This window comes from Microcaecilia unicolor, chromosome 3, assembly GCF_901765095.1.
Source record: "Microcaecilia unicolor chromosome 3, aMicUni1.1, whole genome shotgun sequence".
NCBI classification, from domain to species: domain Eukaryota; kingdom Metazoa; phylum Chordata; class Amphibia; order Gymnophiona; family Siphonopidae; genus Microcaecilia; species Microcaecilia unicolor.
In genome coordinates, this window is record NC_044033.1 from 14241397 (window position 1) to 14265597 (window position 24201).

Below are 24201 nucleotides of genomic sequence, written 5' to 3' on the forward strand. Positions count from 1 at the left end.
TACGGGTAGGAACGTAAGGGGAGACGAGGGTAGAGAGGTAAGGAGGGGCTGCAGCCAAGAATGTACCCGGGGGGGGGGGGGGGTGTCATTGCGCTGGGGGAGGTGCGCATTGGCGATCCACCCCGGGTGGCAGCCGACCTAGGGTCCTCACTGAGGCAAACAATCTGCAACATCCAAAATAGGCAACAAGCCAACAGATTGATAGTAAAAAAGGATCCAATTTTATTCACCACATAAAAGCTGACCCATGAAAAACTCAAATGCCTGACACGGCCATATTTCAACCTCTCAAAGCTGGCGTCAGGGGCTTCATAAAACTAGCCTGCAACGCAATCAAGTTTTTATACACCTACAGGGGTCAAAAGTGCTAGTTTCAGTAAAACTACATAAAAGTTCCTTTATTTGATCCTTTCACAGTTTCTGATTGTAACGTAACAAGAAAGAAAAAGGGATACCTTACTGTCATATAGGAAGCAAAGTATTTATCAAAAATGAGCATGTTGCTAAAAAGTCCTGATTTTATATAGATTTTCTCTACTACCAGTTGGTGCAGAATTTAAGTTCAAGAAAGGGAAAGGAACTCCATAAGCGTGACAAGAAAGACACAGCCAAGAGAAACTCACAATCAGAGTCACGGTTTAGTCGTAATTACTCAACCAACAAAGTATAGCCCGTTGCCTAGACCCCCAATGGCTCATCAGATGCCATAGTAAAGTACTGGGTTTTCAATGGGGTTCTGGGCTCTATAAGATAACTACTACTACTATTACTACTACTACTTATGATTTCTATAGCACTACTAGACATACGCAGCGCTGTACACTTGAACATGAAGAGACAGTCCCTGCTCGACAGAGCTTACAATCTAATTAGGACAGACAAACAGGACAAACAAGAGATAAGGGAATATTAAAGTAAGGATGATAAAATAAGGGTTCTGAGCAAGTGAACAAGGGTTAGGAGTTAAAAGCAGCATCAAAAAGATGGGCTTTTAGCTTAGATGGAGCTTGACGTGCCAGCTCAGGAAGTCTATTCCAGGCATATGGTGCAGCAAGATAAAAGGAACGGAGTCTGGAGTTAGCGGTGGAGGAGAAGGGCGCAGATAAGAGAGATTTACCCAGTGAATGGAGTTCCCGGGGAGGAATGTAGGGAGAGATGAGAGTGGAGAGGTACTGAGGAGCTGCAGAGTGAATGCACTTATAGGTCAATAAGAGGAGGTTGAACTGTATGCGGAAACGGATAGGAAGCCAGTGAAGTGACTTGAGGAGAGGGCTAATATGAGCCTAACGACACTGGTGGAATATTAGTCATGCAGCAGAATTTTGAACAGATTGAAGAGGAGAGAGATGGCTAAGTGGGAGACCTGTGAGAAGCAAGTTGCAATAGTCTAAGCGAGAGGTGATAAGAGCGTTGATGAGGGTTCTGGTAGTGTGCTCAGAAAGGAAAGGGCGAATTTTGGTGATATTATAGAGAAAGAAAGAAAGGTAAAGAAATAAATTATTCCAAAGGTGAGGAGCCAAAACGAAAAAGGCACGAGTACAAGGATCGGGGCATTGGCTTTACTTGGAGCCTCCTGAGGATATTCAGTGATTGAATGCCTGCTTCTGACACAGCACGTAAGACATAAAAGGCCATATTGGGTCAGACCTAGGTCTCTATAGCCCAGTTTCCTGCTTCTAATAGTGACCAAGGTGGGCCATAAGCAGTGGCGTAGGAAGGGGGGGGCGGTGGGGCGGTCCGCCCTGGGTACACGCCACTGGGGGGTGTCGGCGCCTCGCTGGTTCCTTGCTCTCTCTGCCCCGGAACAGGTTACTTCCTGTTCTGGGGCAGAGAGAACAGGGAACCAGCGAGGCGCCGACACCGCCCAGCGGCGTGCACTCAGCGGATTGGCTCTCCCGCCCGCCCCTCACCGCCTTCCAGGTATGTTCTCGGGGAGGGGTTGCGCTCCAGAGGGGGGAGGGTGCGCCGCGCTACACCTGGGGGGGGTTGCGCCGCACTGCACCCGGGGGGGTGCGCAGCGGCGACCCGCCCCGGGTGTCAGCTGCCCTCGCGACGCCACTGGCCATAAATATCTAACAGAATCCCCAAAAGTAGCAAGGTGTCATTCCAGCTGTCCCTAGGGATACGCAGTGGCTTTCCCAGGTCTACCTGAATAACAGTTTGTGGACTTTACTTCCAGAAATTTGTCCAACCTTTTTTTACCCCAGTTATTCTAGTTGCTTTTATTTATTGCACTTGTATCCCACATTTTCCCACCTATTTGCAGGCTCAATGTGGCTTACAAAGTCCTGTTATGGCATAGCCATATCAGGGTAAAAGATACAATTGGTGTAAGAATAAGATTAAGGGTGACTCATTCTCTGGCAAGAAGATCCAGAGTTTAACTATGCATTGAGCGGAAAAAAATGCTTTCTCCTATTTGTCTTGAAAGTATTACTATATAACTTCATGGCTTGTCCCCTAGACTTTGTACAGCTTGAAAGAGTAAACAATTGATTTGCATTTATCGGTTCCACTCCACTCTGGATTTTGTAGACATGTGTTATGTATTTCCACTCATCTGTCTCTTCTCCGAGCTGAAAACCCTATGCTCTAGCCTTGAATCATTTCGGTTACCTTTCTCTGTGCCTTTTTTTAGTTCCGCTATATCTTTTCTGGCAAGGTCTGAAGAGAAAAAGGGTTAGCTCATTCTTCTGCTGTCAGGACCAGGGAAGATTTTATGTTTGCATCTTCTCTGTCTCCAGCATATGGAACCCACAACAGCCTTGTAACAAAATAGCCCTTGACAACATGGCCCCTCCCATAAAATAACCCTAGATAAAATAGTCCCCTAGAAAAAAAATAACATCACAAAAAAAAATGATAAACTACAAGTGAAATCTTCATTGCCAAAGGTTCTGACCAGCATTTCTATTTATGTATTTAGTACATTTGTATCCCACATTTTCCCACCAATTTGCAGGCTCAATGTGGCTTACATAGTACCGTAAACGGCGTTAGCCGATTCCGGTATGAACAAATACAAGGTGATATTATCGTACAGTAAGGTACATGTGTGGTAAATACAATTGGGGGAAATATTAGAGAGGGACAGGAAGTGTTGGGATACGTCCATTACGGTCTTTGGTTTTGTATGTCACAGGTATCCAGGTTTTTTATGTTGGGTCGGCGGGTACTTCTCTGAACAGATCTGTTTTTAGCGCTTTCTGGAAATGTAGGTGGTCGAGCGTAGTTATACATTGCACTGTATAAAAGCATATATCAATAAACAAAATTCTATAGATACCAACTGGTATTCATAATCTGTTCTGCTGTTTAAGGAAACTATTCTTCCATCAACATCCTAATTTTAAAAAAACAATAATATTGTCATCATTTTCATAGTCTTACCAACCTTATCCTGTTTGGCAAGGTAAGATTATTAGGGGGAAAAAACGCAGTCCCATATACTGGGCAGCCTGATCAGACCCTTTTGTTGGGGGGGGGGGGGGGGGTTAAATTGTCAAGGGCTATATTGTGGGCAGGCCGTTTTGACAGTGGCTGTTATGTCAGGGGCTATTGTTTGGAGCTTTTTTGTCGGGGCTATTTTGACCGGGTACCCCTGAATACAGATAAGATTTTCTGATATCAGAGATCCTGCACAGACCCTGGGAGCCTTCTTATAGGTCAGAAGGTAGAGATCTGTTTCAGACAAAAATGCTGAACAAAATACATTTCTTACTGATATATATATGTGTGTATAAAACAAATGTACTTTATTTGATTTGACATTTTCAGAGCAGTAAGGGCAGAGGCAGTGCGTAAGTGCTTCACTACATAACTGCAAGGGGTGTGCACATGGGCGGAGCATGGGCGTGTCTCCAACTTACACATGCAACTTATAGAATGCTGAAAGTTGCACTTCAGTATGCTCATTTACCATTGACCTGGCGTGAATGGCAGAGCCGGAGGGGGGAGGCGGGGCTGGAGGTTGGGAGGCGGGGCTAGTGCTGGGCAAGACTTCTATGGTCTGTGCCCTGAAAATGGCAGATACAAATCAAGGTAAGGTATAAAAAAAAGGACCACATATGAGTTTATCTTGTTGGGCAGACTGGGTGAACCGTGAGGTCTTTCTTTGCCGTCATCTACTATGTTACACGTTACTATGTTAATGTAGGTGCGCCAATTTGGGATTAGATTAGTATTCTATGATGACATCTTGACACACAGAGGCCATTATAGCATTTGCGCACCTAACAAGAGGCACCAAGTTCTAGAACTGCCCCTTTTGTCCAAGGACATAAGAATAGCCAAACTGGGTCAGATCAATGGTCCACCTAGCCCAGTGTCCTGCTTCAGGTCACAAGTACTTGGCAGAATCCTAACTAGTAGCAAGGTTCCAGAATCTCAAACAGTAACAAAGATTCTGGAATCCCAAATAGTAGCAACATTCCGGAATCCTGTAGGGTAACAAGATTCCAGAATCTCAAAGTGTAGAAACACTTATCCAAACCATTTTTAAACCCAGATACACTAACCCCTGTTACCACATCCTCCAGCAAAGAGTTCCAGAGCTTAACTATTCGTTGAGCGAAAAAATATTTCCTCTTTGTTTTAAAAGTATTTCCATGTAACTTCCTTGAGTGTCCCCTAGTCTTTGTACGTTTGGATCTCTTGGGAACAAATCTCCTGCCTTTCTTGATACAGTTTCCATTCTTTTGGCGACCAGTTTGCTGGCGACGAGTTGCTGTGATTTTTCAGGGCACATCTTAAGGTCTCCAGCACCACTCAGTTACCGCACAGGGATAAGAGTGATCACCAATATCCTTCTCTCTTCTTTGTCTCCAGGTGTGCCGTTGCTGTTTGTGATCCCCTGGGGAATTGTGAAGTACCTTTACGAAAATCACAGGTTTGTGGAAAGCTATAACTATTCTGACAATGCACAATTTTCATTCTCAATGGGGAAGGTGAAATATGATTATCTTTGCTGCTTGGCCATGTATGGCAGCATGAAGTCACATTGATTTGTTGATTTGATTTCTTTCTCAGCTCCTTCATAATGTTTTAAGGGATAAATGAGAGCATCCTTGTAGCTTGCGATGTTCTGCTTGCCTTTCCTGGAAATAGCTCTGCCTGGATCAGACAATACCTAGAAGAGTAAAATAGCCTGGAGTAGGGGATGGAGGCTGACAAATGTCCTCACGTAGAGCAGAGACCTTTGTCTTACATGAGTGGAGCTGCTCTGTGGTCCGATCTGTTCAGTATAGTGATTTATAACCTGTTCATAAGTACGTAAGTAATTTCTTTAGACGCTGAAAGGGTGTTTGATTATGTTGAATGGCCATTTTTATTCCAAGTTTTGAAATGGTTTAACTTTGGTAACCATTTTACTGATATGGTATCTGTTTTGTATTTATCACCGACTGCTAAACTTTTGGTAAATTCTTCACTTCACCAGACTCGTTTCCTCTCTATAGAGGCACTGGGCAAGGATGCCCCTTATCACCTTTGCTATTCCTCTTGGCATTAGAACCTCTTCTCATAGCTATTAAAAGTCAGCCAGAAATCCAGGGTGTTCCTGTTGGGAATACTTCAATTAAACTTTCTGCGTATTCAGATGATATTATTATTATTATTATTAACATTTGTATAGCGCTACCAGACGCACGCAGCGCTGAACACCTGACACAAAGAGACAGTCCCTGCTTGGTGGTGGGAGGTGGGGCTGGTAGTTGGGAGGCGGGGATAGTGCTGGGCAGACTTATACGGTCTGTGCCCTGAAGAGCACAGGTACAAATCAAAGTAGGGTATACACAAAAAGCAGCAAATATGAGTTATCTTGTTGGGCAGACTGGATGGACCGTGCAGGTCTTTTTCTGCCGTCATCTACTATGTTACTATTGCCACACTGGGAAAGACCAAAGGTCCATCAAGCCCAGCATCCTGTGGCCAATTCAGGTCACAAATACCTGGCAAGATCCCCAAAAAGTATAAAATATTTTAGGCTGCGTATCCCAGAAATAAGCAGTGGAGTTTCCTCTAGTCCATTTTAATAACGGTCTATGGATTTTTCCTTTAGGAAGCTGACCAAACTTTTTTTAAAACCCTCGCTAAGCTAACCACCTTTACCACATTCTCTGGCAATGAATTCCAGAGTTTGTGCTGTGTATGTCTAGTAGCACTATAGAAACGATAAGTAGTAGTAGTAGTAGTAGAACACGCTTGTTCCGACTCAGTTAAGGAACAAGGTGACGGACCACCAGCAGGTTCTCTGTAGCACTATATAAGAGGCCTGGATTCAATGAGCAGACTTGCATCCTCCACTCTGTACCAGCAGAAGCCATGGGTTCTGCAGGAAGAATACTCGTCATCCACCCCACCCCCCACCCCCCCACCCCTGAGGAGGAGCCCCAGGCATGTCATCACACATGAATTAAAGGAAAACTGTCTCATTTTGAAATCTTTTCTACTTATTTAAACCAGAGGCATATCTGGCCTCCGGCGGTAGGGGGGGCCAGAGCCAGAGGGAGGGGGCACATTTTAGCCCCCCCCCCCCGCCGCAATTACCGGACCCCCCCCACCGCCACCAACGACTCTCTCCACCCCGCCGCCAGCCCTCCCCCGCTGCCGTTTCTTACTTTTGCGCCGAGGTCCGCTTCCTCCTGGGCCTTTAAAAATATTTTTAAAGGCGCAGGAGGAAGTGGACCTCGGTACAAAAGTAAGAAATGGCAGCGGGGGGAGGGCTGGCGGCGGGAGGGGGGCCAGGGCGAAATCTGCGGGGGCCCAGGCCCCTGTGGCCCCATGCAGATACGCCCCTGATTTAAACACCATGTAGTGCCCTGAATGAAAGCATGATCCGAATGTATAAAGACGATGAGAGCCAGAAGAGGTTTAAAAAAACCACCACATGCTGCTCTCCCTGGTCCATTGCCTTTGACCTTCCCAGATGAATACATGAGGAAAGGGGGAGCAGGGCTGCCGAGTGACTGAGCCGGGCCAGGGGCAGGACCTCCTCTGCTGCCCCTCACCCCCAGGCAGGACCACCGCTGACGCCCCCCTCCAGGACGCCACATAACCAGACTTCAAAAATGGGGGGGCCTGGAGCCCAAAGTGTGTGTGGGGGGGGCACATTTTGCCCCACCTCCCTCCTCCCGCCGCAGCTCCACATACTTTGGCTAGTGGGGGTCCCCAAGCCTCGCCAGTAGAAGCCTTCCTCCAGTGCTGTTCTCCGCCGCATTGCCTGCCCTGGGGCTGCTTCCCCTCACGTCGCACATGTTCGATTTCATCAAAACCGAACATGCGTGATGTGAGGAGAAGCAGCCGTAGGACGGGAAATTTGGCGGAGAACAGCACTGGAAGAAGGCTTCTGCTGGTTGCGTTAACGCGATCACCTGGATCCCGTCAGGAGCAGGAGAGAGACAGACCCCACCCCCCACCCCCTTGGAGGCCAGGCCAGGGGGAATCTTGCCCTCCCTCTCGGCAGCCCTGTGGAGGAGTTGCGATGGATGGGGCACTCATGCCCCTCCTAAAATCAAGCTCTCAGGTTTGGGTCCTCAATTTTGAATCTGTTTATCTGTTGATATCTTGATGTTTTTTCCATAAACCCTGTCAGGAACCATCCCACAGCTTTGTGCTTTGAGCCCAGCAGTAAAACAGGTATCCCTGACCTTCTGAACAAGAGGGGCTGAGCCACCTGAGGTGTATGTCTCACGTTTTACAGTTTCTAAGGCCCTGTCACCGGCTGACTTGAATAGAGCATCTGAACGATCAGCATCCTTATGTGCTGTAGGGCAGTGCTGCTTGATGGGACTACGGCCGTCGGCAGGACACAATCGAGGCTTGCCACACAAGGAACAGAATGCCAAATTAATATTGAAAGCTGTTTCTCCTTATAAAAGGTGCATAACTGACTAATAGATTCCATGACACCTCAGCACTTTAATACTGCTGAATGTTAGGTGTGTCGATGTTGGCTTAGATTGGCACTTGGTTGATGAAAGGTCACAGATGGGCTGAAGACACATTGTAAAATAATGTCAGTTCAACCCTAGAGCAACCCTTGGAACCATAATGTAATAATTGAAGAAGTAAATGATTTAAAGCGGATTTAGACACAGAGAACAGTCAGCCCCGCTGCACATCTCACCTTGCCTATTAATCACCCTCTAACGTCCACCTGAAGCTGTTCTTCCTCCTATTCATAAGAACAGAAGAATAGCCATCCTGGTCAGACCAATGGTCCATCTAGCCCAGCATTCAGTTTCCAACAGCACCTGGCAACATCCCCCCCCAAAAAATACAAAACATTTTATGCTGCTTATTCTACAAATAAGCAGTTGATTTTCCCTAAGTCCATTTTAATAATGGTCTATGGACTTCTCCTTTAGGAAGCCGGGCAAACCTTTTTTTAAACCCCGTTAAGCTAACCACCTTTACCACATTCTCTGGCAACGAATTCCAGACTTTAATTACATGTTGCATGAAGAAACATTTTCTACGATTTGTTTTAAATTTACTACTTTGTAGCTTCATTGAATGTCCCCTAGTCCTAGTGTTTTTGGAAAGAGTACACAGACGCTTCACGTCTACCGTTTCCACTCCACTCATTATTTTATAGACCACTGTTTCCAACAGTGGCCAATCCAGGTCACAAGTACCTGGCAGAGTCCTAAATAGTAGCAAGATTCTGGATTCCCCCCAAAAATTGCAAGATTCTGGAATCCCAAAGGTTAACAAAGATCCTGGAATCCCAAATAGTAGCAACATTCCATGCTACCAGTCTCAGGGCACTGGCTTCCCCTGTGTCTGTCTCAATATAGTCTTTTCCTCCAGGAACTTTTTTTTTTAATTGAAAGAAGTCTTTATTCAAATATGGGAGAATAGACAAAATGCTAACAATTAAGCAGTTATTGACACATTACAGAGTTTCAATGTCACCGATTTTCAAACTTATAACATCCAAGAGTTGGCAAAAATATGCTCCCACCACATATGAAACATTCTATAATAAACGTCAATGTTTTTAAGATTTAATACAGGTATACCCACCTCCCCCCCCCACACACACACACACAAAACAACATAGCTCCACTTCAAACCAGAACCTCACATAGAAAAAAACTCAATACCATGGTTTAATGAAGAACTGAAAGAACTGAAAACACAGGTCAGAAGATTAGAAAGAGCATGGAGCAAGAAAAAAGATGAACACACACTCAAAGACTGGCAACAGATACAGAGAAAATACAAATACACCATCAGACAAACAAAAAGAACGTACTACAAAACCATAATAAGACCAAACTACAAGGATACACATAAACTCTTCTTACTCGTAAATAAACTCCTAAATACTACTCCAGTTACCTCTAATAATACAGACACCCCATCTGCAACCAATCTTGCGAACTACTTCAATGAAAAAATTATTAAGCTCCGACTCAGGATACCTACCAACATCACTGACTACACAAGCATCCTTGAATGTCTAGACTCAAAACCTGGGGAATGCCCAGCAGATCGATCATGGACCAACTTTGACGTGATATCAGCAGATGAAATCTCGCAATGGTTCAGAAAATACGCCAAGTCACAGTGCAAACTAGATATTTGCCCTACTAGCCTAATAAGATCCGCCCCCAAACAATTCAAAAAAGACCTCACGAATCATGTAAACTACAGGCTTCAAAATGGTCTCTTTCCCACGGACAAAGGAAACATCTTACTCACTCTGCTGCCAAAAGATGATATGAAAAGTACAATGGATCTAACCAATTATTGCCCAGTAGCATCTATTCCGCTCATAACCAAACTCATGGAGGGTATAGTAGAAACAACTCACTGGATACCTAAACAAACACTCAATTCCACATGAGTCTCAATCAGGATTTCGGTCAAATCACAGCACCGAAACTGTACTAGTGTCCGCAATGAACTCATTCAAACAAGCAATAGCAACTGGCAACAACATACTCCTCCTACAGTTCGACATGTCTAGCGCCTTCGACATGGTTAATCATGGAATATTGTTATATATACTAGAATACTTTGGAGTGGGAGGTACAGTTCTCAAATGGCTCAAAGGATACCTGACCACAAGGTCATACCAAGTTACAACGAACGCGGACATATCACCCCCATGGATACCTGAATGTGGAGTTCCCCAAGGATCCCCCCGCTCACCAACTCTCTTCAACCTAATGATGATACCTTTAGGCAAACTTCTAGCCAATCAAAACCTCAACCCCTACATATACGCAGACGATGTCACGATTTACATCCTGTTCAAACATGATCTTAACGAAATTACCAACGAAATCAACCAAAGCCTCCAAATCATGCACTCCTGGGCGGATGCATTCCAGCTAAAACTCAACGCAGAAAAATCACAATGTCTTGTACTCACTTCTCAACACAACACAAACAATTACTCCACCATAACCACACCATATTGTTCTCTTCCCGTCTCACAAAATCTGAAAATTCTTGGAGTTACCATTGATCAAAACCTCACATTTGACACCCATGTGAAGAATACAATGAAAAAGATGTTCTACTCCATGTGGAAACTCAAAAGAAACCTTTCTTCCCGAGATATATCTTCCGTACCCTGGTACAGTCAAAGGTCATAAGTCATCTGGATTACTGCAACGCACTGTATGCTTGCTGCAAAGAACAGACTATCAAAAAACTCCAAACAGCCCAGAATACCACAGCCAGACTCATATTTAGAAAAACTAAATATGAAAGTGCAAAACCCTTAAGAGAGAAACTTCACTGGCTCCCACTCAAGGAACGCATTATGTTCAAGATCTGCACAATTGTACACAAAATTATTCACGCAGACGCCCCAATCTACATGCTAAACCTCGTGGACCTACGTCCCAGAAACGCCAGAAGATCAGCCTGCAAATTTCTCAATCTGCACTTCCCCAGCTGTAACGGTCTAAAATACAAGCTGACACACGCCACCACCTTCTCTTACAGGAGCACGCAGTTGTGGAATGCAATACCTACAGCCCTGAAAACCATTGATGAAATAACTAACTTTCGCAAACCTCTGAAGACACATCTCTTCAACAAGGCCTACAAAGAGAATCCATAACCTTACAAAACTACCTCACCAACCCACCCAGTTATTAAAGACCAACTTCTATACTATCCTGCCTAACACCTTCCTTCTCTCTTCCCTTATTTAATCTTTGCACATTACTAACTGTATCTGATATATTGGAATGACTATGTCATAACAAAACTCTGTAAGCCACATTGAGCCTGCAAATAAGTGGGAAAATGTGGGATACAAATGCAATAAATAAATAGTTAAATGCGAAAGAAAGAAAGAAAGGGACCCCCCCCCCCCCCCCCCCCCCCGCATTGTCCTCCATCTCTAATCCTCAACAAGAACAGTTAGAAATAAATGGGAGCCAAATAGCTTCCCATTTAGATGTGGTTTTACAACGCTTTGCCCAGAGCCTCTCCATTTCGCATATGTACCATCATTTGTTAGGCCACTTGACAAGTGAAGGTCTTTTCCCCCAGGAACTTTCTTTTACCCAGATACGCTAACCGCTGTTACCACATCTTCCACGAGTTCCAGAACTTAACTATTCATTGATTGAAAAAATATTCCTTCCTATTTCTTCCATCCAACTGCACTCTGGTGAGCATGCATAAATACTTAATCCCCCAGTTAAAAGGTAAAGTCTAGGCGAGGTCTGCTCTCAGCTCCAGTTGTCTGAGGCCTGCCCCAAGTGAAAACTGCCCCGCAGCTGTGCAGCAGGCTGTAAATTTCATTTCTTCCTCAGCTAACTTCTTGCTGATGAGAAATCATGGGAAATAAATTACAACGCTCTGCTAGGACGGCCACAGGCATAAGGCGACCCAAGGGGTGAAGTCATTCACGTAGATTGCAGCTCATCTCTCAGAATTGTTTCATTTTTTTCTTACTGCAGTGGATGGAATTAGGACCAGCAATCTTTTTGTTTTAGTCACTAAAATGTGTGCAGGTAAAAAGCATATATAGAGATGATCTGGTCTGAGTACTTGCACCACACTATAATCTCCACCAAGGGCGTAGCCAGACTTTGGCGGGAGGGGGGTCCAGAGCCCAGGTGAGGGGGCACATTTTAACCCCCCCCCTCCCACCATTGCTGGCCCCCCTGCCGCCACCACCAACTTTGCCCCCCCCTGCCGATGACCCTCCCGACCCCCTCTTCTGTCACCATCCCTCCCCCGCTGCCGCCGTCGTCGCCTACCTTTGCTGGCGAGGGACCCCAATCCCCGCCAGCCACGGTCCTCTTGCTTCCCATGCAAGGTTTCATTCTGTTTCTGACGTCCTGCATGTACACGTGCAGGACGTCAGAAACAGAACGAAGCCTTGCGCAGGAAGCAAGAGGACCTCGGCTGGTGGGGGTTGGGGTCCCCCGCCAGCAAAGGTAGCCCACGGCGATGGTGGGGGAGGGTTGGCAGGGGAGGGTTGGCAGCGGGAGGGAGGGTCGAGAGGGTCATCGGTATGGGGGTCCAGGACCAAATCTATGGGGTCCCAGGCCCCCGTGGCCCCACATAGCTATGCCCCTGATCTCCACTACAAGCAGGAAATGTCTCTCATATGTTTTTGTACAGTCAGTTGCTTCATAGATCTGATAGCATTATAGAAATGATCGCTTGTAGCAGTACAATCGTCAAAAGCTGATGCAGGGGCGTAGCCAGACACTCAATTTTGGGTGGGCCTAGGCCCAAGATGGGTGGGCAGAACTCTGCCTTGTCCCACAAGTGATTTGGTCTCTCCCTCTCTCGCCTGCATACCATTATTATTATTATTTTATTAATTACATTTGTACCCGCGCTTTCCCACACATAGCAGGTTCAATGAGGCTTACATAGTCAATAGAATTACAAAGTCTTGAAGGAGAATGTTACAAGTTGTAGTAAACATAGTAGTAGTGGGGTTTTGAGGATATGTAAATTGAGCATGGAGAGGTAAACAAAGATAGGATGAGCAAAAGGAGAAGAGATTGGGAGGGGTAAGGAGTAGGAAGGATGGAGAGGAAGAGATTGAGCAATGAGCACAAGGAGATTGTGAGACATGGTCAAAGGTATAATACTCGTCGGGGCAGGAATCATGTGGGTGGGCTTAAAAAGTTAAGTTGGGTCATTAGGGTAAGCTTTCTTGAAGAGATGGGTCTTCGACATTTTTCTGAATGGTAGATGGTCATTGATTGTTCGGATGGATCTTGGCAGAGCGTTCCAAAGCTGGCTGCCCAAAAAGGAGAAATGAGACCTTATGGTCTCTCAAACATCCCTCCCTCCCCTGCATACCTTTTAAATAGCAGATTTTCACCAGCAGCAACTAATACACACTGCTCATGTTGGCCCCACAGCCTTCCCTTTGATGCAACTTCCTGTTTCCGCATAGGCGGGAATATATCAGAGGGAAGGCTATGGAGCCGGTGCGAGCAGTATGTATGAGCCGCTGCTCACTGCAGGCCAAGATCTGCTGTTTACAAGGTAAGTGGGGGGACAGTTGTTGGGAGTTTTCGGCTGGTGGGACTTGGGGATCCCTGCCAGCCACATCATAGGTATGCTGGTACTGGATGGGCTTGAACCCACCCAGGCCCAGCCTTGGCTACGCCACTGAGCTGATGTATGTACCAATAGAGCAAACGTTTTTGGGTCGATATTCAAAGCGATGTAACAAGCCAGAAACAGCTCCTGGCAGATTAAATCGTCTGTTCTGGGCTTGCCGCTAATTTTCAGCGGCACTTAACTGGTTACTGAAGCTGAAAATAAACCGGCTGTTATTGGGGATGTTTCAGGGTCAGAGTCGGCCAGTTAAGTGCCGATGTTCAGCACTTAATTGGCCAGGCTAACCACATGAATGTGACCACATAAAAGGTTTACTCCTGCCAGAATTCTGCACCAATAAATCAAAATTCTGTGCAAAATATTTCAAAATTCTGCACAAAACAATTTGTAAATTCTGCATACAAAATTTGCAAATTATGTAAAATTCTGAGCACAAAATTTGCAAATTCTGCAAGTTTGTCATAATTTAACTCCCTCCCATACACAGATACCATCTATATTTTTTCCCAGCACCCATAGCATCCACATTTCTTTCCAGCCCCCTCCCTGCACCCACACATAGCATCCACCTTTACAGCCCCTTCCCTCCCACCCACCCATACCCACACACATAGTATCCACTTTTTTTAAAAGCTCCCTCACTGTCTGCACCATCAATATTTTTTTCAGCCCGCCCCTGTACTCGTCCATGAGGTAGGAGCTGCATGGGAGTACCTCTTCAGGGCAGGAAAGAACCCATTCTTTTCTGCCCACTGCCGCTGCTTTATCCAGATAACCGCCCAGACTTCCTGCAGCAGTCTCACGAGATTACCACTTGAGCTCTACGTGGCCATTTTGAAAAAGTGGCGGCATGACCAGGGGCGTAGACAGACCTCATCGTTTGGGGGGGTCCAGAGCCCAAAGTGGCAGGCACAGTTTGGCCCACGTCCCTGCCGCAAGCCCTGCACCGCTGCAACCCCACATACCTTGGGTGACGGGGGTCCCCAACCCTCACCAGCTGAAGCATTTCTCCAGCACTGTTCTCTGCACATTACCTGCCCTGCTTCCTCTCAAGTCATGTGCAACTGAGTATGCGTGAAGTGTTTTGAATCTAAGGGGACTGCTGCAAACAGACCCTTTCAAGCTAACTCAGTAATTAGGTTGCCCTTAGTAACCTCTGCAAATATTCTTCCTCACACCTTAATTAACACCTAATTTAGGTCAGTAGCAGTGCTACCTCTACAGCAACCAACGAACAGAAAATAACTGTCTTTTAGAACAAGATTTGACCTACTACCTTTTAAAGTTCTTTGGCTGTTAAGTTTCTATCTCTAGAAAAAGTTTCAGTTTAAAACTATGGGAAAAGTGTCTCCTTCTAGAGAAAATTTCAGTTTAAAACTATGGGAAAAGAGTTGTACACTATGGAAACTAGTTAATAATGCTTGCTTTTCTCTCTCGCTCTCTCTGTCCCCCCTCCCCCCACTAAGACTAAACTAGGTCCTGCAGTGCCTGCTAGAGGCTGTCTGTTAATGCTGTGGTATAAAGTTCAAGATTTAAAACTAGGAGGAAAAGAGTATGGAGATTAGTTGATAAAGTTTACTTTTTATATTTTTATTCTGCCTATCACTAACCTACAATTCCCCCTTTAAACCCCAATCTTTAAGTTCCCAAAGCACAAAGCAAAATAATGTTCACTTACCAGAGAAATGTCCTCTTCTGTCAGAACTTCTCAGAAAGGATCGTTTTATGCTCCTAAATTTAAGATTCAGTGAACATTTTTGAGTAAAAATTTATGCACTCGGCCCTAGCAACATTTCAGAAAGGCCAATTTATGAGCATAACTGTCAAAGCTAGGCGTATCAGTCCTTTGAATATCAGGCCTTAAGATTTTTCCTCACACTCGCTCCACTGAAACCCACTCCCCTTTGGGTATACTCCAGTTTGCCAGCTATTACGGGAACCCTGAAATAGCCTTGACTGCAGTCCCTTTTCCCAAGTACTCTCACTGCATTTGCTTCTTCACTGGAATTGTTGACACTGTTCAAGAGAAGCTGAAACCATTTAGGCTGAAGTACCCCTTTATCAGCCATTTAATTGCATGGAAGCTGAACTAGTCCAATTAATAGACTTTTGCTGTGATTGAAGTTAAGATGTGAAACCTTTAAGAGAAGCTGATGACTGTAGAACTCGCTGTTGTGTGTAAAGGTGCACTTAAGTGGAATCTGTGAAGTGTTAATAAATCAGATCTGTTTAGAACCAGTTTGGACTGCCAAGTCTGCTTATGTTGGTATTTCATCTATTGAGCAACACACAGTGGCTACCAAAGATAACCCAGTAACAGTAGATGATGGCAGAGAAAGACCTGAATGGTCCATCCAGTCTGTCCAGCAGCCACACTCATTATCAATTCATGACTAAACCAACAATGAATGTGATATAAAATACTTTATCATGCTCTTTCTTTGGCATTTCTGGGACACTGACTGTAAAAGTCTGCCCAGCACTGTCCTCATGTTCCAATTACTGGAGTTGCCGTCGAAGCCCTCTCTGGGCCATTCTAAACTGGATTACCATACATAGGGTTACCATATTTTGTCCTCTCAAAAAGAGGGCACATGCCCCGCCCCTGCCCCACCCACATCCCGCCCCTTTTGCATCCTCACCCCGCCCCCTGTCACATATTCCCCTCCCCCAAGGTCACATATTCCCCTCCCCTGCCCCCCCGTCACCTCCCTCCCCTCCCCTTACTTACGGGTTTTGCCAGTCTGCCCGTTTGTCCGGATTTCTGTAAAAAAAATTTTATTTCATAGCATGGCGCTAACCTGTTGGTAATAGGGCATCATTGCGTACTGCCTGTTACCGCTGGGTTACCGTGGGAGTCTTTACCGCCACCTCAATGGCTGGTGGTAAGTGCTCCTCCCCCACATGGCCATGCAGTAAAAGTCATATTGAGGGGCATAATCGAACGGGGCCGGTCATCTATATGGGCGCCCATCTCTAAAACCAGCCCCGTAAAGCGGCATACCTGGCCGTATTATCGAAACAAGATGGCCGGCCGTCTTTCGTTTCGATAATACAGTCAGGGACGGCCAAATCTCAACATTTGGGCTGGCGTTAGAGATCTCCGCCATTGGTTTCCCGCCAATAATGGAAACTAATGGCGGCCATCTCAAACCCAGTCAAATCCAAGCCATTTGGTTGTGGGAGAAGCCAGCATTGATACTGCAGTGGTCCCCCTCACATGCCAGGACACCAACCGAGCACCCTAAGGGGCACGGCAGTGGACTTCACAAATTGCTCCCAGGTGCATAGCTCCCTTACCTTGTGTGCTGAGCCCCCCCAAAAACCCCAAACCCACTACCAACAACTGTACAACACTACCATAGCCCTTTTGGGTGAAGGGGGGCACCTAGATGTGGGTCCAGTGGGTTTCGGGTGGGTTTTTGAGGACTCCCATTTACCACCACAAGTGTAACAGGTAGGGGGGATGGGCCTTGGTCCTCCTGCCTGAAGTGCACTGCACCCACTAAAACTGCTCCAGGGACCTGCATACTGCTGTGATGGAGCTGAGTATGACATTTGAGGCTGGCACAAAATATTTTTAAAGATGTTTTTTGAGGGTGGAAGGGGGTTAGTGACCACTGGGGGAGTAAGGGGAGGTGATCCCTGATTCCCTCCGGTGATCATCTGGTCAGTTGGGGCAATTTTTTTGAGGCTTGGTCCTAAAAATAAATGGACCAAGTAAAGCCGGCCAAGTGCTCATCAGAGCCAGCCTTCTTTTTTCCATTATCGGTCGAAGTCGGCCATCTTTTAACCACGCCCCCATCCTGCCTTCGGTACCCTGCCGACATGCCCCCTTGAACTTTGGCCAGCCCTGCGACGGAAAGCAGTTAAACCCGGCCAAAATCGGCTTTCGATTATACCAATTTGACCGGGTTTAGGAGATGGCCGGCCATCTCCCGATTTGTGTCTGAAGATGGCCGGCCTTCTCCTTCGAAAATAAGCAGGATTACCGCATTGCCATTTTTTTAGGAGCTTTTTGCCTGTTGCGGTAAAAAAGGCCCTGGCGCATGGGAAAACAGCTTAGTAAAAGGAGCCCTCTGTGATTTACCTGCATGTGTTTGGCATGTTTAGCCCCAGCCCTCTTTGATGGGTGTTCGTTTCCGCATTTTCCCCAAGGTTTCTTCTTTACAGGGTGGGGATTTGCACCCTGTCTTGGGCACCTTTTCCTCCTCCTCATTTATGTCTTCTTCAGTTAGCCATTAAATAAGAAATCAATTAATTCCCTTCACTACTTTATACCAGGGGCATAGCCAGACAACAGATTTTGGGTGGGCCTAGGCAAGAAGTGGGTGGGCACCAAGTGTTCTCCCCCACCACCAAAAAAAAATCTCTCAGCTGGTGGGATAACACTTCTTTCCACCTTGGCAGTGGCGCTAAAAACTGAGAATGTGCAGGTGCCATTATCCTGGAGAGTAGCGTTTTCGTTACCATTAGCTGGCACGGATTGGGATCCCCACCAGCTACCACTAAACATGTATTACTGTTGGGTGGGCCTGAGCCCTAAGTGGGTGGGCCCTGGCCCACCCAAGCCCACCTGTGGCTACGCCACTGCTTTATACACCGTGTTAAAAAAAAAACTATACAAAGCTTGTTTTCTACATAATCCTGTGAAAACTTGACCAATTTCAGTAAAATTTGGGATATATTATCTTGAATAGATTTGCAATAAGCCTACACTCATGCCGGTCACCTCATCTAAATGATGTCACCACCACCTAGCGATTATTGTCATGGTACACGCAGAAGCCATTTTGCTTTAGGCCTAAACAGTTACCATGATTTTCAGTCAGGAGGATCCGATCCTTATTACAAATTTGTATCTGGAAAAAGGTTATGGTTCTCCTAGACTGGGGCAAGAGTTTCCAGAAAAGAGGTGGAAGAAGGGAAGCGTAGAATATGTTTGGAAGACATTTGTGAGCAACGGGCTCAACCGATCACCAGTCAGGAAGCAGCAGGGCCCGATCCGTTCACACTGAAGAAAACATTGCAACAATTTAAGAACCAGGTAGTGAAGTGACATCGTTTAGGTGAGGTGGCCGGCGTGACTGTAGGCTTATTGCAAATTTATTCAGGATGATATGTCCCAAATTTTATTGAACGTAGCTCCATCCCTGGCTGCCTTCAAATCCGGGCTAAAGGCCTACCTGTTTGATGCTGCTTTCGGCTCCTGACTTGTCACTTTTATCTTATCCTTGTGTCCTTCTGTCTGTCCTTCCCTTATCCTTATTGATCCTGTCTGTTTGTCCTGATTTTGAGCAGGGACTGTCTTTCTTCGTAAAGTAGTCAAGTTTTGACAGAGTTATGAGAAAATCAGCTTTGTATAGGTTTTTTTTTTTTGGGGGGGGGGGGGGGGGTTGGAACAGTGTAGTTAAGATTACAGACATCCGGATCTCATCACTGGTCATCCTCTTCTATTAAAATTCTCTGTATGATGGGGGTAAATTCTTTTCCAGTCAGGGTATATTTTTCTTTTATGGGGTAATTTTCCCTACACAATTACAAATATAAATTCCTACAAAAAAGTACCCACAGAGATCTGCACCTGATTTTTCCCCTGCAATGTTACTTCCTCCAACCTAGCCCCTGCCTCCAAGTCCTCCTACTTTTTTTTGCCCTCATAAAAATGCGTGCATTGTTGTTCCTCAAATGTCCTTTTACTCAGGAAAAGGGTGGACCGTTTTCAGATAGCTAGTGGCTGGACAGATTCAGCTTCAGAAGTTGGGGAACAAGGCCAGTGCTGGGCAGACTTCTACGGTCTGTACCCTGATAGTGGCCGAATAGATTTGGATTATTATTATTATTATTTATCGCATTTGTACCCCACATTTTCCCACCTTTTTGCAGGCTCAATGTGGCTTACAGAGTGTTAATGTAATGTAGTCATGGGTTGGAGTGGAGCTTTTCAGGGGCTTCGATGACAACTTCAAAAGTTTTACAAAAAAGACCGTGCCGGGCAGACTTCTATGGTCTATGCCTTGAAAATGGCAAGGACAAATCAAGATCAGTTATACATATGAAGTATCACATTATACCTTATGTAATGAGATTATCTTGTTGGGTGGACTGGATGGATCGTACAGGTCTTTATCCGCTGTCATCTACTATGTTACTTGGCTTCTGAAAACGGCTTTCCCCTCCCTAAAAAATAGGGAAGGGACATTGGCCAACCAATAAACTGATGTAGTCCAGAGGTAGGTTGCAACAAATTTATTATTAAACAGATATCTGTTTAATAAATTTGTTGCAACCTACCTTGGACTATATTGGTTTATTGGTTGGCCAATGTCTCTTCCTTATTTTCTTGGTTTCTGTGGATGCGACTTTGTAGGGACTTGGCCTTTTTGGTGGTGTGTGCTGGTGTTTTGCCCCTCCCTAAAACATGGATGTGCCTAATGAGCCAATGGCAGTGCTTTGTGCTGCCACCCAGAAGACCTGGGTTAAAAACTTTCTCTTTGAAAGGTAGCCAACAAATTGACCACTGGGCTGCCCCACTTTCCATTGCAGTGCTGCTTCAATGCATGTTTCAAATGTATGAGACCATTCTGGGATCAGGTTTAGGTAAAGATAGTCTTTAGTGCATCAGCAGTCCATGTTGTGATTTAAATTTCTCTAGTATCTACTGGAAGAAAGTTTTTGTAAGAGTTAGAAACCATCTGGAATGATGGTTCAGTATGAATGGATTTTAAGCTCTGTAGAGCCAGGATGGCCTCTTATGTGGAATTGTCTGTGAAATCATTTTCTTAGTCCTTTGATGAACAAACGTAAGGTAGGGCTGTACTGTTCAGATCTGCAGTCTTTGTCCTTCTGTGTCTAATAGGATTGTCCCGGAGAGAATGAATGAAAAACAGATAGTGTCCGAGCTGACCTGCCGTAGCTGTGAATTGTATGAGGGCTGCAGCAGAGTCCCAGTTTGAAACTTCCATCCTCTCCACTAATTATCATGACACCAGAGCTGCATTGAAATGCCCACATCTGAATCTTACTCCTGTACTATGTGAATTTTCTCCCTCTTCTTTCTCTCTTTACCTGCAGCTGCTGGACTCAAAACTATAACATGAATTTCTGGCTCATCATTAGATTACCCATCCTCATAGCAATTGGGGTAAGTGATCGCCATTGCCCAATGGGCTGTCGCAGCTGGGAACTTCCCAGGGACTGTGAGCAAAAGTTTGTAACCTGTTCCGGGGCAGAGGGAGCTGCAGCGAACGAACGAAGTTTAGCAAACTTGGAGGAGCAGGCGTGCGCCGCGGCACCCCCCAGCGGCGTGCACCCGGGGCGGACCGCCCCCACCGCCCCCTTTGGTACACCACTGCCAAAGTGTGACACACGTATTTATGTGTATCATTACTCTGCTGCTAGAACAGTGAGGTACTTCACCCTTTCCTTTGGAGCAGTGGCGTAGCCACAGGTGGGCCTGGGTGGTCCGGGGCCCACCCACTTAGGGCTCAGGCCCCCCCAACAGTAGCACACGTTTAGTGGTAGCTGGTGGGATCCCAAGCTCAGCCAGCTGAAGACTTCCTCCAGATGGTAACAAAAACGCTACTCTCCACAATAACGGCACCTGCGCATGCTCAGTTTTCAGCGCATGCCTGCTGCAGACTGCCAAGGTGGAAAGAAGCGTTTTCCCACCAGCTGAGATATTTTTTGAGTGGTGGTTGGGGGCGGGGGAGAGAGAACACTCGGTGCCCACCCACTTCTTCCTTAGGCCCACCCAAAATCTGTTGTCTGGCTACGCCCCTGCTTTGGAGGAATACACACATTCTACAAAGATGAACAGAAAATGTATTTGGTGCTATGGATACGATTATAAAATAAGGGGACAGTATTCAGTGACACTTATCCAGGTACAAGTTGTTCCTTCCTGGATAAGTGCCGCTCGCTGGAGCTGATTTTCATTGGCGTTCTCCGGTTAATGCTGCTGAAAATCTTTACTGACTACCTAGATACTGCTGGGAAGGTCTGGAGACAGAGCCAAGGGAGGGCTGCAAGTTAGTCAAGCACTGCCGATATTCAGCACGGAATATCAGCGGTACCCGGATAACTTCATCATTACACATGAATATTCAGCATCCATATGTTTATTCCACACTTGATATACCGTCTTTCTGTAGATACAGTCAAAGTGGTTTACATATACTATTTTTGCAGGTACTGTTCTGTCCCTAATGGACTCACAATCTAGGTTATTTGTACCTGGGGCAGTGGAGGCTTAAGTGACTTGCCCAAGGTCACATGGAACTGCAGTGGGAATTGAACCCAGTTCCCCTGGTCTGGCCCAGCGCAGAATATTAGGGTACAAATTAAAATGCTACAATCAGCGTTTGAAATCAGCTCTCACTGTGGTCTTTAAGGGGCTCTTTTACTAAGCCGTGTAAGCATCGACGCGTACCCAATGTGCGCCAAAATGGAGTTACCGCATGGCTACCATGTGGCTCTTGTGGTAATTTCATTTTTGCCACGTGGCCAATACGTACGGCCGAAAAATAATTTTTTTCTGCCGTGCATATCGGACACATGCCAAGTGGCATTTGGCGTGCGTAGGTCATTACCACCCGGTTACCATGTGAGATTTTACCGCTAGGTCAATGGCTGGCAGTAAGGTCTCAGACTCAAAATGGACACGCAGCATTTTGATTTTGCCGCACGTCCATTTTTGGCAAAAAACTTTTTTTAAAAGGCGTTTTTTACAGGTGCGCTGAAAAATGATTCTGCATGCACCCAAAACCCGCGCCTATACTACCACGAGCCATTTTTCAGTGCGCCTTAGTAAAAGGACCCCTAAATATTGGGGGTAAATTTGTATGCAGGTAAATAAGCGAGGAAATTCATGGATGCTAAATAACGTAACATAATGTCTTATATTCCATCATTGACCTTGCGGTTCTACAAGGATCACAACCAAAGAAACTGGTCATTACCAGAAAATACAGGAAAAAAAATTAACATTATAAATGCAAAAGAAAAATACAATAATAATAATAATAATAATAACCTAAATAAATACTACAAAAGGAGAGACCGCTAACATCGTAGTCTACCACCCAACATCAATTCATGTCCTCTAGTTCTACTGCTTCTTCATCTATATTTTTTCTATATTAATAACTTTCAGGTATTTAAACGTCTGTATCATATCTCCCCTGTCCCTCCTCTCCTCTAGGGTACACATATTCAGGTATTCCAGTCTCTTCCCATACCTCTTTTGGCACCATCCTCTGAACTTCAAGTCTTTTTACATCATACGGCCTCCAAACTGAACACAATACGCCTCACCAACGACTGGTACAGGGCCATCAACACCTCCTTTCTTCTACTGGTTATGCCTCTCTATGCAACCAGAAATTCAGCCATCACCTTGTCACACTGTTCCGTCAACTTCAGATCCTCAGACACTATCACCCCAAGGTCCCTCTCCTGGTCTGTTCATATCAGCCTCTCACCTCCTAGCATGTATCGCTCCCTTGGATTTCTACTCCCCAACTGCATCGTTCTGCATTTCTTTGCATTAAATTTTAATTGCCAAACATTAAACCATTTTTCTAACTTTTGCAGATCCCTTTTCGTGTTGTCCATGCCCTCCGGAGTTTCCACTCTGTTGCAAGTCTTGGTATCATCCGCAAAAAGGCAAATATTACTTTCTAACCCTTTGGCAAAGTTGCTCACAAATATATTGAATAGAATCAGCCCCAGCACCAATTCTTGAGGCACTCCACTACTCACCTTTCCTTCCTCTGAGTGAATTCCATTAACTACCACCCTCTGGCATCTGTCTGTCAACCAGTATCTAATCACCACATTGGGTCCTATCTTCAGCCTGTTGAATTTATTCAAAACACTCTTATGAGGAACTGTGTCAAAGGCTTTACAGAAATCCAAGTAGATTACATCTAGTGTATGTCCTCGATCTAATTCTCTGGTCACCTAGTCAAAGAATTCAGTCAATCAGATTTATGATTTACCTTTGGTAAAACCACGTTACCTTGGATCTTGTAACTCATTGGATTCCAGGAAATTCACTATTCTTTCCTTCAGCATCGCTTCCGTTAATTTTCCTACACCAAAGTGAGGTTTACTGGCCTGTAGTTGCCCCGTTTCTTCTCTGTCACAACTTTTGTGAAGAAGGACCACATCCGTTCTTGTCCAATCCTGCGGAATCTCTCCTGTCTCCAAACATTTATTCAACAAATCTTTAAGAGGCCCTACCAGAACCTCTCTGAACTCCCTCAGTATCCTGAAAAGGATCCTATCCAGTCCCATGGTTTTATCGGGCTTCAGTTTTTCAAGTTGCTCGTAAACACTTTCTTCCGTGAACATCTCAATATCTACTCTATTCCCCTTTGTCAGTCGATCGTGGTCCTTCTCAAGAACCATTTGTTTAGTATGGTCTTTTCCTCATCACTCACCACTCTTTAACTAGTCCCTTATTTTCTTACTCCTGTTACTCTGTCATATCTATCTATAGGTTCCATCTTTGCTTACATCATATGCTGTCTATTAAAATTTTTTATTGGGTGTTGTGTTGGCATTATGATGTAGTATACTATCCACCTTATAACTGAAAGAGAAAAACGCCTGGATTTCGACCCAAATCGG

At 45.3% G+C, this 24201-nt stretch overlaps 1 protein-coding gene across 1 annotated transcript in view; it reads left to right on the forward strand.

Annotated features, from left to right (window-relative positions):
- The window catches only part of GLP1R (glucagon like peptide 1 receptor), a 257183-nt gene that overhangs the window by 195888 nt on the left and 37094 nt on the right, over positions 1-24201 (forward strand). Inside the window, 2 exon segments of the mRNA XM_030199256.1 lie at positions 4828-4888; positions 20641-20710. Coding sequence (XP_030055116.1) covers positions 4828-4888; positions 20641-20710 — 131 coding nt within the window.